The 13,669-nt window shown below is 42.9% G+C and overlaps 1 protein-coding gene across 1 annotated transcript; it reads right to left on the bottom strand.

Moving 5' to 3' along the window:
* Window positions 1-7,126: 7,126 nt before the first annotated feature.
* LOC147884794 (putative galactinol--sucrose galactosyltransferase 5) lies at window positions 7,127-10,731 on the bottom strand. Its single transcript, XM_087397824.1, has 4 exons — window positions 9,141-10,731; window positions 8,790-8,967; window positions 8,309-8,667; window positions 7,127-7,756 (listed from the first exon to the last, which is right to left on the bottom strand). Exons 1-4 carry the CDS (start codon window positions 10,500-10,502, stop codon window positions 7,184-7,186), a joined length of 2,472 nt encoding a protein of 823 aa, XP_087253950.1. The 5' UTR covers window positions 10,503-10,731; the 3' UTR covers window positions 7,127-7,183.
* Between the last annotated feature and the right edge of the window lie 2,938 nt (window positions 10,732-13,669).

Raw genomic sequence — 13,669 nt, 5'->3', positions numbered from 1 at the left:
GACTACTACTACACCCCCAAGAGCAAGAATGTGGAACGCTGCGATCTTATTCATGGTGTGTTGGTTCATCCACACAACTGTGAAAAAGAGTTGTTCTAGCCAGGATGGCATGTTTATGCGTGGTAGGTATGAGACTTTAGCACAAGACCTGATCTCGATGTCACATTTTTTGTTCTAAAGGATGTAGAGTGTAATTGTGCTTGATGAATATTTTGAGGTACGTCTTCATTAACCATATAATATCGTTGCAAACCACTTCCTTTCTCACAAGGTCTTTCCTTTGATTCTTTTTCCCATTCACAATGGTGCCTATGTCCACATTCTAGAAGACCTTCACCATCACGCTTTTGGAAACTTGATTCATCTCATGAGGGCAACATGACATGTTCTTTGGACCACATTTTTTGCACTCACCCAATAGACATTGACGGAAGTGGAATGTGGCTCACATTTTTTGCACTCACCTCACCCAATAGATATTGACGATAGTGGAACGTCCTTTGGACCGCATTTTTTGCACTCACCCAATAGACATTGGCGACAGTGGAATGTGGCTCCAGCAAGTTTGGGGTACACCATAGACTCCGAGAGGGGAGTGACACCCTTGTAAGCTTGTCCAAAATCTTTGCAACCTTCACTATTTCCACATATCTGACACTCACAGTTGCAAGATGATCCATGAAGACCAAAATTCTGCATCCTTAGCTGATTAACTGTATCATTGATAAAAATCATTTGCACATGATACATGCAGCAGCATATGTACCTGTCCTTTAGCTTTCGCATAAAATAGGGCATCAAGCACTCAAATGAGCATTGTTGAATCATAATCTTTGGAAAGGTATCCTTGAATCGTTGGAAGAGCTCAACCTATGGCAACGTACAAATTAAGGGAGCTCTCAGAAGCAGTAACACAGACTATCAATTATCTACTTTTAAAAAAAAATCATTGGCATGATGTTCTCATTACATAATAACATTAGTGATCTCATCATAGACTCACCCGCTTTACGACAACCAAGGTTGAATCCATACAAGTTCAACAGTCATGCCATCCCATAGGTTTCTTTGTGGCCATAATTGACATATCACTTTGTTCCCCCTTTGTGCATTGTGAGTAGTCTCAAAGCAGTTACTGAAAGCAGTCTCAATGCGGTTACTCAAAGTAGTCTCAAAGCAACAACTGTCTTAAAATACTCTCATAGTAGTTCATGATGTCTCCAACCGGTCAAGAAGCAATCTGAAACAACTCTCGAAGCATTTCATCATGCCCTCCCATAGGTTTCTTTGTGGCCAAAACTATCACATCACTTTGTGCCCCTTTTGTGCATTGTGAGCAGTCTCAACAAGTAGTTATTAGAAGCAGTCTCAAAGGAATTACTCAAAGAAATCTCAAAGAAACTGTCAAAACACTCTTATAGAAGATGATCTTGGCTCTTAGTGAGTCTAGATCATTATTTATTTTGTTCAAAGAATTTTGTTGTTGGTGCTTTATTTCTTCTTGATTATGCTTCTCCCATTCGGCTGAAGGGGGGATTGTTGGGTTTGTGGGCAAGAAATTGTTTTCTCTAAGGTTCATAGAGGAGGTTCTATTTTCTGATGCATTGGTCGACACTTGAATATGCACGTGAGGTGATGTCTATTTGTGGTAGTGATGCTTGATTGGAACATGTGGGTGGCCCAATGCATGGGCGACATGTGGCAAGAGCCATGTAGTGGCTAGCAGGTTCTACGTGAGGCGGCATGCAGAGTCGGCAAGGAGGCGGTCTACAAATGTGCCTCTCGATGGAGATATTGGTCCTTTTGTCCAAGCTGTGAGGCTTTTACACAGTGTCGAGCAGATGCTCCATAGAGTCGTTATTCAATGAGTCTTCTACTCCACAATTGTAAGCCAAAAAATCGTGTACGAGTGATGCAATAGATCAATGTTTTTATCTAAAATAATAAGAGTGATTTGGGTCTGATTTTGTGTCGCCATCGTGAGTCTCTTTGTTGTTTTGGTATACTACATCATCTCATGGTCATACAACACTCCCATGCAATTTCGTTGTCTTCAATAGTTAACACTAAAGACAAGGGATATATGTGGGGATTGGTACAATTCCTCATCATCACACCACTCATTGATTGAGCTTCCTTGTTCACAAATCAACAGAATCTGGATGTGCATTTTGCACGCAAGTTGTATGAAGAGACCAGGAATGCTAAAACGCCATTTGCAGGCAATGTCACTCTCCGTCCAGTAAAGTTTGTGAGACTTCCAGAAGATGATCCTCAGTTGAAGGAAGTCACATTTCAAAAGCGCAGATTTTCTCAAAGCCTTTGAAGAGTTCAAAGATAGCGACTTTGTTGTGAAGCTAATCTCTACCAGACTAGATATCGGAATGACATCGAGAAGAGATATATGCTCGCAAAGTACAGGTTCCTTGATAGATGCAGGTTTGAGCCCATTGATGGGCAACACTTTTGTGAAGCTTTTAGAATCACCCTTGAAGATGGACGAAAAGGGATCTTGAATCACAATGAGTATCCATAAAAGTTTTAATGGGTCATCTGCTACATATGCTTATTTAATGATGACTCAAAATATATTCTTGAATCTGAGAGGTTGAATTTGACTCCGTTGACTAGGAGGAAGACTCAACTCTTTTTGAGATCCGAACAAAGGCAAGGAAGTTATGGACCGGATGTGGCTCGCCACAAACAGTAAAGCCTAAGGGGACCTACCATTGAATACAATATGAAGCGGACTCATTTTTTCAGATTATCTTGGATGTCTATAAAGCAAAGCATATGAAGCAAGGAAGATATCCTACAAGGCAGAGGAGCATGCGGTAGGTAAAAAAAAAGCAACGATAAAGCAATTTTCTATTGTTTGGTGGAGACCATTATGGTACGTTCCAAATGAAATTCCAAAGGATGTATGCCAACAATTGCTTGATGGTGATTGATTCTTTGGGAAGAAGAGCAAGCATAGTCGCTTGGATGAAGTAGTCATTAGAATGGTCAGAAGCAAGGCTGCTTTATCGGTGGCAATATTGTTTTTATTGAATTCGGATCAACAGTTCATTGGCAAATTTGTTAATGTGGATAAGAGAAAGGTCCTTAGTCTTGGTCAAATGATTGACTAGTTGTGGGCCAAAAAGTGGGTGTGTAATTAGATTCAGATGGCATTCCAATAAAGGATGCAAGAGGAAAGATGCCAAAGGTTTTAGAGAAAGAGTATGCAGAGATAAAGAAGAACACCTTGGCACTAAACTTGCAAAGTAAAGTAGCAGCAACTGGTGTAGCCTTCAGCTTCTATTATGACATCCTCTTATTAAAAGGAGGACAAAAAATCTATACGTGTCAATGGCATTGATAGAAAGCGCTTCATGGCAATGACTGGTGATGCTTGGGAGAAGCCATGTGTGTTTGTCCTAGATGAGTTGCAAAACTTTGGAGTGGCGGGGATAGTTGACCATGTAAAGTTTATCATTCAAGGCCCTTTAGAAGACAAGAAAAGATTAACACTGGTCCTATTCATGTCAGAAGCACGAAGGGATCCCCTCTTTATTAGTTTAACATCGATTGGATATACACTTACAAAAGTCTTTCGTGGTGTAGTGTTATGCTATGACTTTTTGTAAACCCTATGGAGCTGTATTACAAAGAGGCAGAAAAGCCTAAACTAGATGCAACAATGGTGGACTATCAAAAATCGAAGCACCCTAAATTGATAGATGAGATCGTATCCCACTTTTTGAATGATGGATGGATGGTAGAATTGTAGCGAATGGGTTTTGTAGCTACAAAACTAATACGCCAAGGTATTGATGTAAATATCATTGATACCCCCCTCATCCAATACAGTATTTTGATGCACTTTACAGTTGCACTACGGTATTTGAAGATGAAAGTTCCAAAAAAGAGAGAGGAGATAAACAAGGTAGTGGCTTAGAGGCTAATGACTCTAGTGCAAGTAATGAGGAGGTTGATAGCTCTTCATATAGTGGGGTGCACATGCTTGAACTGTGCATGAAGAGGAAGAGTGATTTAGTATCAGAGAGAGCAAAGGAGGTTCCACTCATCATACGAGAGGGCTATGAGAAAGATCCAATATATGATCGCCACTAAGCCTAGTGCAGACAAGATCAGCGGAAGAACTAAGGAGGCTCAAGGCACACTAAATAAGACACGAGAGGGAGATAGCAAATCTCTCTCTCTTATAATGTGTGTTCTCAATAATACATGATAGGCCTCTTATATAGAGAGTGCCCTTTGAATAGTCAACCATGTGGGATCCTCATCCACGTCTCTCCTTGTGGATATCCTCAATCCACATCTCGACATCATGTAGTCCACATCCTACTTTAATTCTTTCCTATACCATACCTTATCCTTTAATTATGTGCTCATGGCACCACAACTCTCAACACCTCCCCTTGGTGCCATGACCCTTTCGCTACTGCAAGGTGGTCATATGTGAGTTACATTCCATCACCTCCCCTTAGTGCATGCATTGTTACTTAAGGCGGTCAAGTGTGGTTTTTACATGTCAATACCTCCCCTGGGTGCTTTCATAGCTACTCTCAGGTGGTCAGGTTTGATTACAAAATATAGGCAAGGTCGGCAAGGTTTTTTTTCTGTTTCTCAATACATTCCATTGATGTCACCTTTTGACTCATGGCTTGATGATGATGGCGTTTGCTTCTTTGCTTGGTGTAGCTTCATGCATGATGCTTTGTTCTTCCATGTGCCTTGATGCTTTATGTGTGGATGCCATGCTTCATGCTATGGTCATCTCATGCACTTGTGCTTTTGGCATGCTTATGACAATGATGTGTGCATTCATGCATCACTTTTCCATTTGTTGCAAAGGTCTTTTGGCTTCCATTTCTTTAATTAGTTTTGGTTTTCAACAAAACATGAAAAAGATATGGAGCATGCCCTCAAATGGGTGTGCATAATTTTAGCACAATATTGGAGGCCCCTCAAACCACATCCAAGGTTCTCAATAAGGTATGCCCTTTGGTTGAGGAGAAGCTCACGTAGTGTACTATTCGAATGATTACTTGGTTACATGTATATGTAGAATAAAAATTTGACATTTTTCAATAAATTGTTATATCCTCTACTCTTTAGGATGCATGCTTCACATGTAACATAGCACTTGTAATGCTTTAATGGTCTCCTTCCAAATCTTTATTCCATATGTTTCTCGTCTCATGTTCAAGATTGAAATATGTATTACAACTTGAAGATGAAGTTTGTCGAATTCTATTGAGCAATGATAAGTTAATGGTCTGGCAAGATACACATATGTAAAAAATGCCATGAACCTCACCAAAAATGGCTACACCCAACCAAATGTTGACCCACATATATTATAATTTAGATATCTTTTTTTGTCATTGATTAGCATTACTACTCGTCAATACATGACGATGTACGTCCATCAAAGAAGATAGATGTACCTTTGTAAGCTCCCAGTAATGGGTGGGATGTTCTGCATACTGTTTTGGGCTAAGCCTCCATTTGCAAACAACCTTCTTGTCAGGAGACACCTCAGTGTTGTCTCTCCAGAAGAAATGGACAACACATTGAACAAAAACGAGCTCTAAATCAGGCAATCGTGCCTACATCTTTGGCCTCGTTAGCCTATGTCAACACGATGCTTCTTAAATTTCGTGGTTGAATCCTAAGGGCTTTAGCAAATTTGGTATCACTAAATTGATTAGTTGTTGATTTATTGGCATTGCTATGCTTGTATCGACCTTATTTGTTGGCAATGCTCCACGATGTGGGGCATTGCTCTCCTTGTATTGACCTTACTTGCACTTTGCACTCCTTTAACAACACTTGCTGATGTCTTTAAGCTATCTGCAATTGCCACTGATATTGTTTTTTTTTTAAATTATATTTCATTCACAACCTATTTCCTGTTTGGATGCCATATAATCCTAGTCAAATGTTTGCCGCTCACACTCAATTCAAGGTATCTTGTCACATGTTTGAAATGTCACACAATTTTAATGTCAAGTGTCGTTTGTTCCATTCCAAGAATTTTAGTTGAGATAAGAGAGAGAGAGAGAGAGAGAGAGAGAGAGAGAGAGAGAGAGAGAGAGCCTGTGAGACAACCAGAAAGACTGAGAGACGACAACGAGAGAGCGCAATTAGAGGGAGAGAGAGTGAGCACACAAATCCTCGTTGTGTGGGGAAACGATCAAAAATTACAAATCCTCAATGTGTTGGTAAGGATTTTGAAATTTACACAGGTTGCAAGCTGAGAGTACTCTATGATTTAGTACTATATCTATGGTTAGAATTCCATTGTTTTTTTTCAAAGAGAGTACCTTTTACATACACCATAGCGTGTTTAGACCTGTAGTACCTTAGTTCAATGGATGGGGAATTTTTGATTTAGGAGAATTACATGAGCTTTGTAACATGACAGGATTTAGAAATACATGTCCAATGTAATTAATTTCTACTAATATATGGAGGGGAGCTTTAAATTCAAAATCCAAACATGTACACATATGGAAGGGGATAAACAATTGTGTCGACTAAAAAAAGCCTATTAGAGACTGTAAATAAAATCATTGAATATAATTCTGGTGTGTAATGATTTAAATGTAAGTGAAATTTAGTATGGAATAACATTTCTTCTTGAATTGATTATAGACAAAAATGTGAGAATCTACATTGACGCTTGATTCATAATGCCAAAAGTATATGCATGCAAAAGTCTTGTTAAATTCAAACGGGCCTCATAAAACTACAAAAAAAGGAAACTGTATATATTATAGCCAAAATGAATATTGTTCCACATTACCATGATTAGCGATGCATTACAATGAAGTAACATAAGAATGGCATGTTTCCACGAGGTTTCCACCCCTTTCAACTTAGTACAATTATGGTTATTTACAAGGTTAGGAGGGCTAGCCAAGCCTTAGCTCTAGATTAAGGAAAATAGAAAACGCTAGAAGAAAACTAGAGTGAAATAACACTCTCATAATTTTGGATGGGTATATACAAACTTGGAATTCTCTAAATTCAAATTAGGATGATGATGGAATACTATGTTTTTTTCCCAAAAAATGTGTGTTGTGGATGAAATTATGATCACTTGAGGCCTTGCCATTGCTCTGAGTAGATGGGCTTCACAGCGCCTTGGATTTTTTAAAGTTAAAAGTCCTCAAAAGATGAAGCTTAAAGAGCAGAAGCCATGCGGTGGGCTCCAAGGGACGTTGACTACGAGGCGTCCATCAGAGGGTTGGAATGAGAAGGGGATTGGGGTGTTGTCCAATGTAACAAGCTTGGCATTGGTGGAGGCATAGGCAATGAACTCTCCGGTGCCACGGACATCCACTTGAACACTGCAATTTTTTGCTTGTGTGCATGTGGGGATGACTTGTTGCACAGTGCCACCAGCATTGAACATGTTTGCAAGGCCAAGGGCAGCAAACTCAAGGCCATGGGCGATCTGAGTGAGTGGAACGATGGCGTAGATCTCAAACTCGAGGGGCTGTAAGTCCATGTGGAGGGCACCATGAGGGCCGCGCAAGATCGTGAGGTCGCCACTATTGCAACCGAGGACTGCGAAGCCATCGCCGAGTTGCAATTCGGATGCCATGTGACTCCATCCTACATCGCTCGCCATAATGGTTGCTCGACACGAGACACGACACTCAGGAACGCACTGAGTGCGCCGCAGCACCTTGCTCCACCCGCCACCTTGGCAGTTGAACACTCCTACCACACCTCCACACTGCATGAAACACAGCATTGGCAACACGAACCTGAAGTGAGATGGAAAGTCGAGACTCATCAGGGAAGGTGAACCATCATGATTGTGCGAAGAATCAAGGGAATCAATTTTGAATATTTGAATCCAGGTCTTAGCATGTTGCAAAACGTTTCTGTCTTTAGACGACATAACTAAACGTCACAGTTTTTCACAGATTGCCTTCCTGTTTGACAGAAAAACCGATGTGATTTATTCAGCGCATTGTGAACTGATAGCTATAGAATTTCGCTTCGAATCGATGACGATGAATTCGGCAGCAAAAATCCAATGTTAAACAAAGCGTCCGAATCATTCAAAGCGAAGGAATCGGTGTAAGTTGTAACGAAATTAGTCAGGCCCGCAGCAGCAGACATCATGCAATTCATCTGATGACGAATCTAGAGGAAACGTTTGCACTTGACATGATGGCGCGATGAAGATCAGAAGTAATCGGAAGTTGATCAGATCATTGCAGGCCGCAATTTGGACGGGGAAAAGACGGAAAAGAAAGTAGATACTGGAGCCATTGCTTACCTCGTTCAGGTTCCAGATCTTGAGCACAGTCTGGCCGTCCTGCGAGGGATCGAGGAACAAGCAGTCGAGAGTGGGCAGAGCGAAGGCGGTGCAACGCGGGATGGTTCCATCTGGGAAAACCAATTTCCTGAGCAGATCGAAGTCGTGCTGTCCTGGTTTGTCACTCACGTAGATTGGACCGCCGGAGATGGCCCTGGAGGCCGCATGAAAGGCAGCCGTCAAATGCTTGGTCTGGAACATATCCCAATCTGGCTGGATGAATTGCCCCATCCACAGACTGTTGTACGCGCAATGCACCATGTGCAAGCCTTGCAGCCAGAACGGATCTCCGTTCGGATCTTCACACCAGAAATCGTCGCCTGCATTGGACGGATTTCAACGTATAGGTCCGTCAGAACATGCACCAATTGAGCACAATTCCTCCGAACAGTTTATTTAGACATGATAGATTTCGAGTCATTCGATTTGTGATGTTGCTTACCCACTCTGCCCATCGAGATTTGCTCCGTGCCCAGTAGCATGAAGTCGTTACAATGCTCCATGCTCGCTATCACTCTGTTTCCTCCAAAGTTCTTCCTCATCGAATCACTCAGCGCGTTGTAATAAGCCTTGGATAGCTCCACTCGCCCACCGTATTCTTCACCCAGCATCTCCAGAACCTGCAATTAGGAGTCAGTACCTTGAGCGGTCCGGAATGAAAAGACTGACAAAGAAAGACCGAAATTATTAACGCTCCAGCACTTTGCAAGCGAACTTGACGGCAAAATCCTTTCTGAGATGAAATCGCATCAAACATGTAAAATTGTGCGGAAGAACAAGCGAGGATCCTTACATGTATGACATCCACCTTAACGCCCGTGATTCCATTCTTTGCCAAATAGGAGTGCATTTTGTCGTAGAATCTATGCGTGTTCTCTGGAGGCACAAGTCCGATCGTATTACTAACAAGCTTATCGACGGCGAGATCTTCCATAGTCGTTGAGACGCCAGGGGCGAGAACAGGCTGCACCAATTGCGAATGGCAAGAATCAGGCAACCCTGGGCGCACTCCACCCCAGTAACCAGTCAGTGCATGCCAAACATAGATGTCGTCCAGGAGCTTGAATTCGTGCTTCAAGTCGTGAATGAAAGCACCCATTCCCTGAGTCCTGCCTTGCAAATCATCATCATCTTCATCATAATCATCATCATCATAAATTTCCAAAAGTTCATCAGCGTTTCCGAGCTTTGTGTTGATAGGAGTACTGTGGCATGCCATTGTGAGGGTGCCAGCTGAATAATTTCTGAATTTGCTATTCTCCTGCACGCTTGTGAGTCGGCACCACATCTGATCGCCTGCAACCGTCTGGTGCGTTGCATCTTCTGATGGCTCCTGATGATCGTACCCAATAGATTGCCAGCCATCGTCTAGAATCAGAAATCTTGGCTGAATGCCTCCGTCTACAAAGCCCTTAACACCGTTCCAGACACCTTCAGGATTGACCGTCAAGTAGAACGCATCCCAGGTACACCAGCCAAACTTGTCTAGAATAGCCGGAGGCGATTTCTCCTCGAGGTGTCTGAACGTCCCGAGATGAGCTCGAAGGGCTTTCACTGCATCTTTCACGAGAAGAAAGGGGTCATGCCCCGCATGCAGATAGACGCAAGATCTGAAAGAGGATTGACGCACTGATGCCGAGCCACTTTCGACGCACACATCTACGTTGTCGTCCCTCCCGGCCTGAAGAGAAGCTCTGAAGCTGCCTTCGCAAATCGGGAGTATGAGCACGTAAGGATACCCGGGGCATCCTTCTGCTGCAGCTTTGCTTTGGGTGTCGAGCAACAGCATCTGGGTCTCCGTCTCCAAATCGGAGCCACAATCTCCCACCCATTGCGTTGTCCACCACAGCTTGAACCTGAAGATGCTTGTAAAACGAGTGCCCCTCAACTTTCCCAGAGAAACCACATGGCGGCTTTCATCGACGGGGGCGTTAAAACCTAGGAAAGCGCTATACGATTTGAGCGAAGAGCAACCAGAGTGAGGGCTTCTAAGATAGACAGACAAGTAGGGAGACAGGACGACGTTGGGAGGGACTTGAGACAGGACTGATCGACCATTGAAGCGAAGTTTCCCTTCAGAAATTTCGAAACCTCTTCCAAAGACGTCGGAATGCTCATGATCCTCGGGAACGTGGGCTGACACTGCGGGGGCCATAGAAGTATTCTTGTGGAAGTTGTCTAGTGAGAGGCTAAGAAATTGAGCTGACTTCTTACAAGGAAAACTCAACAAGATTCCAAATGTCGGGGTGGATATGAAAGTTTAAGATACAGGGACAACTACCCGTTAACCTATCAGAATTGGAAGATCTGCAACAGATGCGACCTCTAGAAAACGTAGGGTTGCCAAAATAAAAACTAGGCTTCAAGTAGATCATAAACAGCCAAGGTGGGAGGGGCCTATTAACGTGAAGCACAAACAGCTTGCGGATGCAGATAGGCGAAGAAGCAAATGATGGGCGAGAGCAAAAAAGGGAGACCTTGGAGGGGAAGGAAATATGGGAAAGGAGAAAAAGATGAGGATGTTGAGAGTAGGAGGGACGATGAAGGCTGGCGGTCAGAGGAAAAGTTCCAAAGCTGGGAAGTGAGCTACAAGGGAGGCTGCGGATTGAAGGAAATGTGGTGCGGAAACTGTGTGGGGAGGATGGGAATTTATAGGAGAGCTGGGGAGCAATCGGATCGTGGAACTCTTAACGTGTGTCTGTGTACCTGGCCCGGATGGAGGGTGGCAGCAGAAGGGGTGCATAAATTGACCTGATGCATTGACAGGGGAAAAGCTGTCTGCATGGGGTGAGAATTGTTGCAGTTTGAAAGTTCGAGGATGTTGCGTTGCGTGGGTTGAGTGTGCAGGAGACAAAATTGAGATCGACATCGAACAACTGATAAATTGATAATGCAGAGATCAAGTGAGAGATGAGAGACTTTTGTCATCGCGGATGAAAATTGCTAAGAACTTGAGTCTTGGACGATTGTATAAGACTTGGAAAACTAGTATGCAGGAGACGACAATATTCAAGATTACAATTTACGTGAGAGACGAGAGACTTTTGTAATTGTCGATGAAAATTGCTTGGAAGATTGTAGTCGGTGCGGTGACCTTCAAGTCAAAGCATGTTTGGGTGAACATCAATTGTAATATTGTATAAACTCAATTCAAGGCATAAAGTCATGTTTTCAGCCGACACGGAACTGGCTAACGGCCGCTCTGCTGAACATCTGGCAGTTGAAATTCGTTAACAATACTATTTCTCCCACCGCCCTTCTATAATCTATTATCTTTATACCCCACCTTCGCTCCAATTTCCAACTGCCATTAACGACCATCTACTCCTGTCCTTCTCTTGCAAGCAATCAATCCTTTGTATTTCATCTTATCCTCTTGATTCTTAACGTATTGTCGCCTGCTGAACTATTTGAGAATTAAGATTACAATTTCTTCACCGCCCTTCTATTATCTATAGCTCCAATTCCCAACTGTCATTAACGACCACAACTAATGCTCCCTTTTTATTTCGAATTTCAGGTTATCAGCTTGCCCTCACCCAAGAAGTGCCCCCGCTTGCATTTCCTCAGCTCAGTGAACGGATAAGAAACAGATTCGCCTTACTTCGCCTTACTTCGCCCCTATCATCGCCCTCCAAACGCCATCAACCAACAAGTGCCCCCGCTTGCATTTATCGTCAGCTCAGTAAACGGATGCAGTGCTCGGCTTGTAAACGGATAAGAGCGTTCCACCCACCTTCCTTGATGCTTCTGCAACCCGTTTTAGCTCCGTCAACGACCAGCTGCCAAATCGCTCGACGATATGATGGTTCCAGCTTCCTTACAACCCGGATGGATATTGTAAATCTAGTCCAAATCCTTAGACCTTTTCCGAGCGCGGAGGAGAGAATTGACGTTGATTTGATGGTTGTCGGTTGAGCACTCATATTTGGATCATGCCAATATGTACAAGACAAACGTCACAAGATCCTTACATGTTGATGTAGCCTAACACCACTTGAAATGTAAAGAATTGCTTCGACTTTAAATTTTGAAGAAGAAACTCAAACATTTCAACATAACCCCACTTGGTTTTTGGCCTGCCATAAGTGGAGGCCTAATTAAACCCGATGGGGCTCCTGAAAACTCATTTTCTTGGTGGGATTGGCGACACTTGGTAGAAATTTGGAGATCTCTTCTCTCCACATTTTTAGCCCTCTCCTCTTTCCCTCCCCCCCCCCCCCCCCCTCTCTCTCTCTCTCTCTCTCTCTCTCTCTCCCCCCTCCCCCGCTCCCTCCGAGTCCGGACTCCCTCTCTTCCTTTCTCTCTCTTTCTTCCTCCTCTTGGCAGGCCTATCGAATGATACATATTATTCATCTTGTTTTTTTTTGGGGGCAAAATGTTAACTTTATTAAAAAGGAAAATAGAAAATGCTATACATTGCGTTTGTGTCTGACATAGATACTGAGTACAAAATTTCCTTAATACCAGAGTCTGGCTAAGGCTTTACAAGCATCATTTTTGTAGCCAAAAGATACCATTATCCTTTGATTTCTTCCATGTAACTTGATATCGGTATTCTTCCAGGAGGCAGCCATTGGAAGGCTCTTCCATTCCTAAACTTCCACATAAGAGACAATATAGCAGCTCTCAGTGGTTGCATTGTTTGGTACGTGAGGTCATTTTGCTTGCCTTTGTCGTCGAGGAGTGCTATTCTCCACTTAAACTTGATGTCTATATTCAAACTGTTCAATTTCCTTTCCACAGCCATCCACAGTTCCCTAGAGATCATTTCCATAGCAAGTGCATAATATGGGTTTCTCTGAACCTGCACCAAAGCGGTCACTCTGAGGGGATGCGGGGGTTCCATTTTGATAGCCGAGCTCTACTAACCGATAGTTTGCCTATCGCAACCCACCATAGTAGAACGCTTAATCTGTAAGAGTGTATAGCATCCCATACTCTCCTTAATCTCGCTGCCCATCTGTCGATTCCATGTCGCGGTGCATGGAATCTCCATTGCCTACGCACCACTATTGCACCTGTTGTCGACTTTGAGCCCCTGAAGTCACGACTATTCATTCTATTCAGGGGCTTACCAGTGGGGCTAGATTACCCCCTAAAATCTTGAGCCTCCCTATAGAGAACACACTATTCAAAATTTTTGGACTTTCTCTCTTGGTTTGGACTTTTTTTTGGAGCATATCCTCTCCACTCAACTTCACTTAGTGAGCTAAAAAATTGGGTCTTTTAGAGCACTAAATGGGTCACTTATATACAAATATGGCCTTATTAAGCTAAAAAGTCAAGTAGTGACCTCTAATTTTTAAAAAAATGGCTCAG

This window comes from Dipteris shenzhenensis, chromosome 26 (genome assembly GCF_047967505.1).
Source record: "Dipteris shenzhenensis isolate YYH24624 ecotype China chromosome 26, Dip_SZ_1.0, whole genome shotgun sequence".
In the NCBI taxonomy this organism is placed as follows: domain Eukaryota; kingdom Viridiplantae; phylum Streptophyta; class Polypodiopsida; order Gleicheniales; family Dipteridaceae; genus Dipteris; species Dipteris shenzhenensis.
Note: the sequence above shows the minus strand (reverse complement) of the source record. Positions and strands in the feature narration are given on the sequence as shown.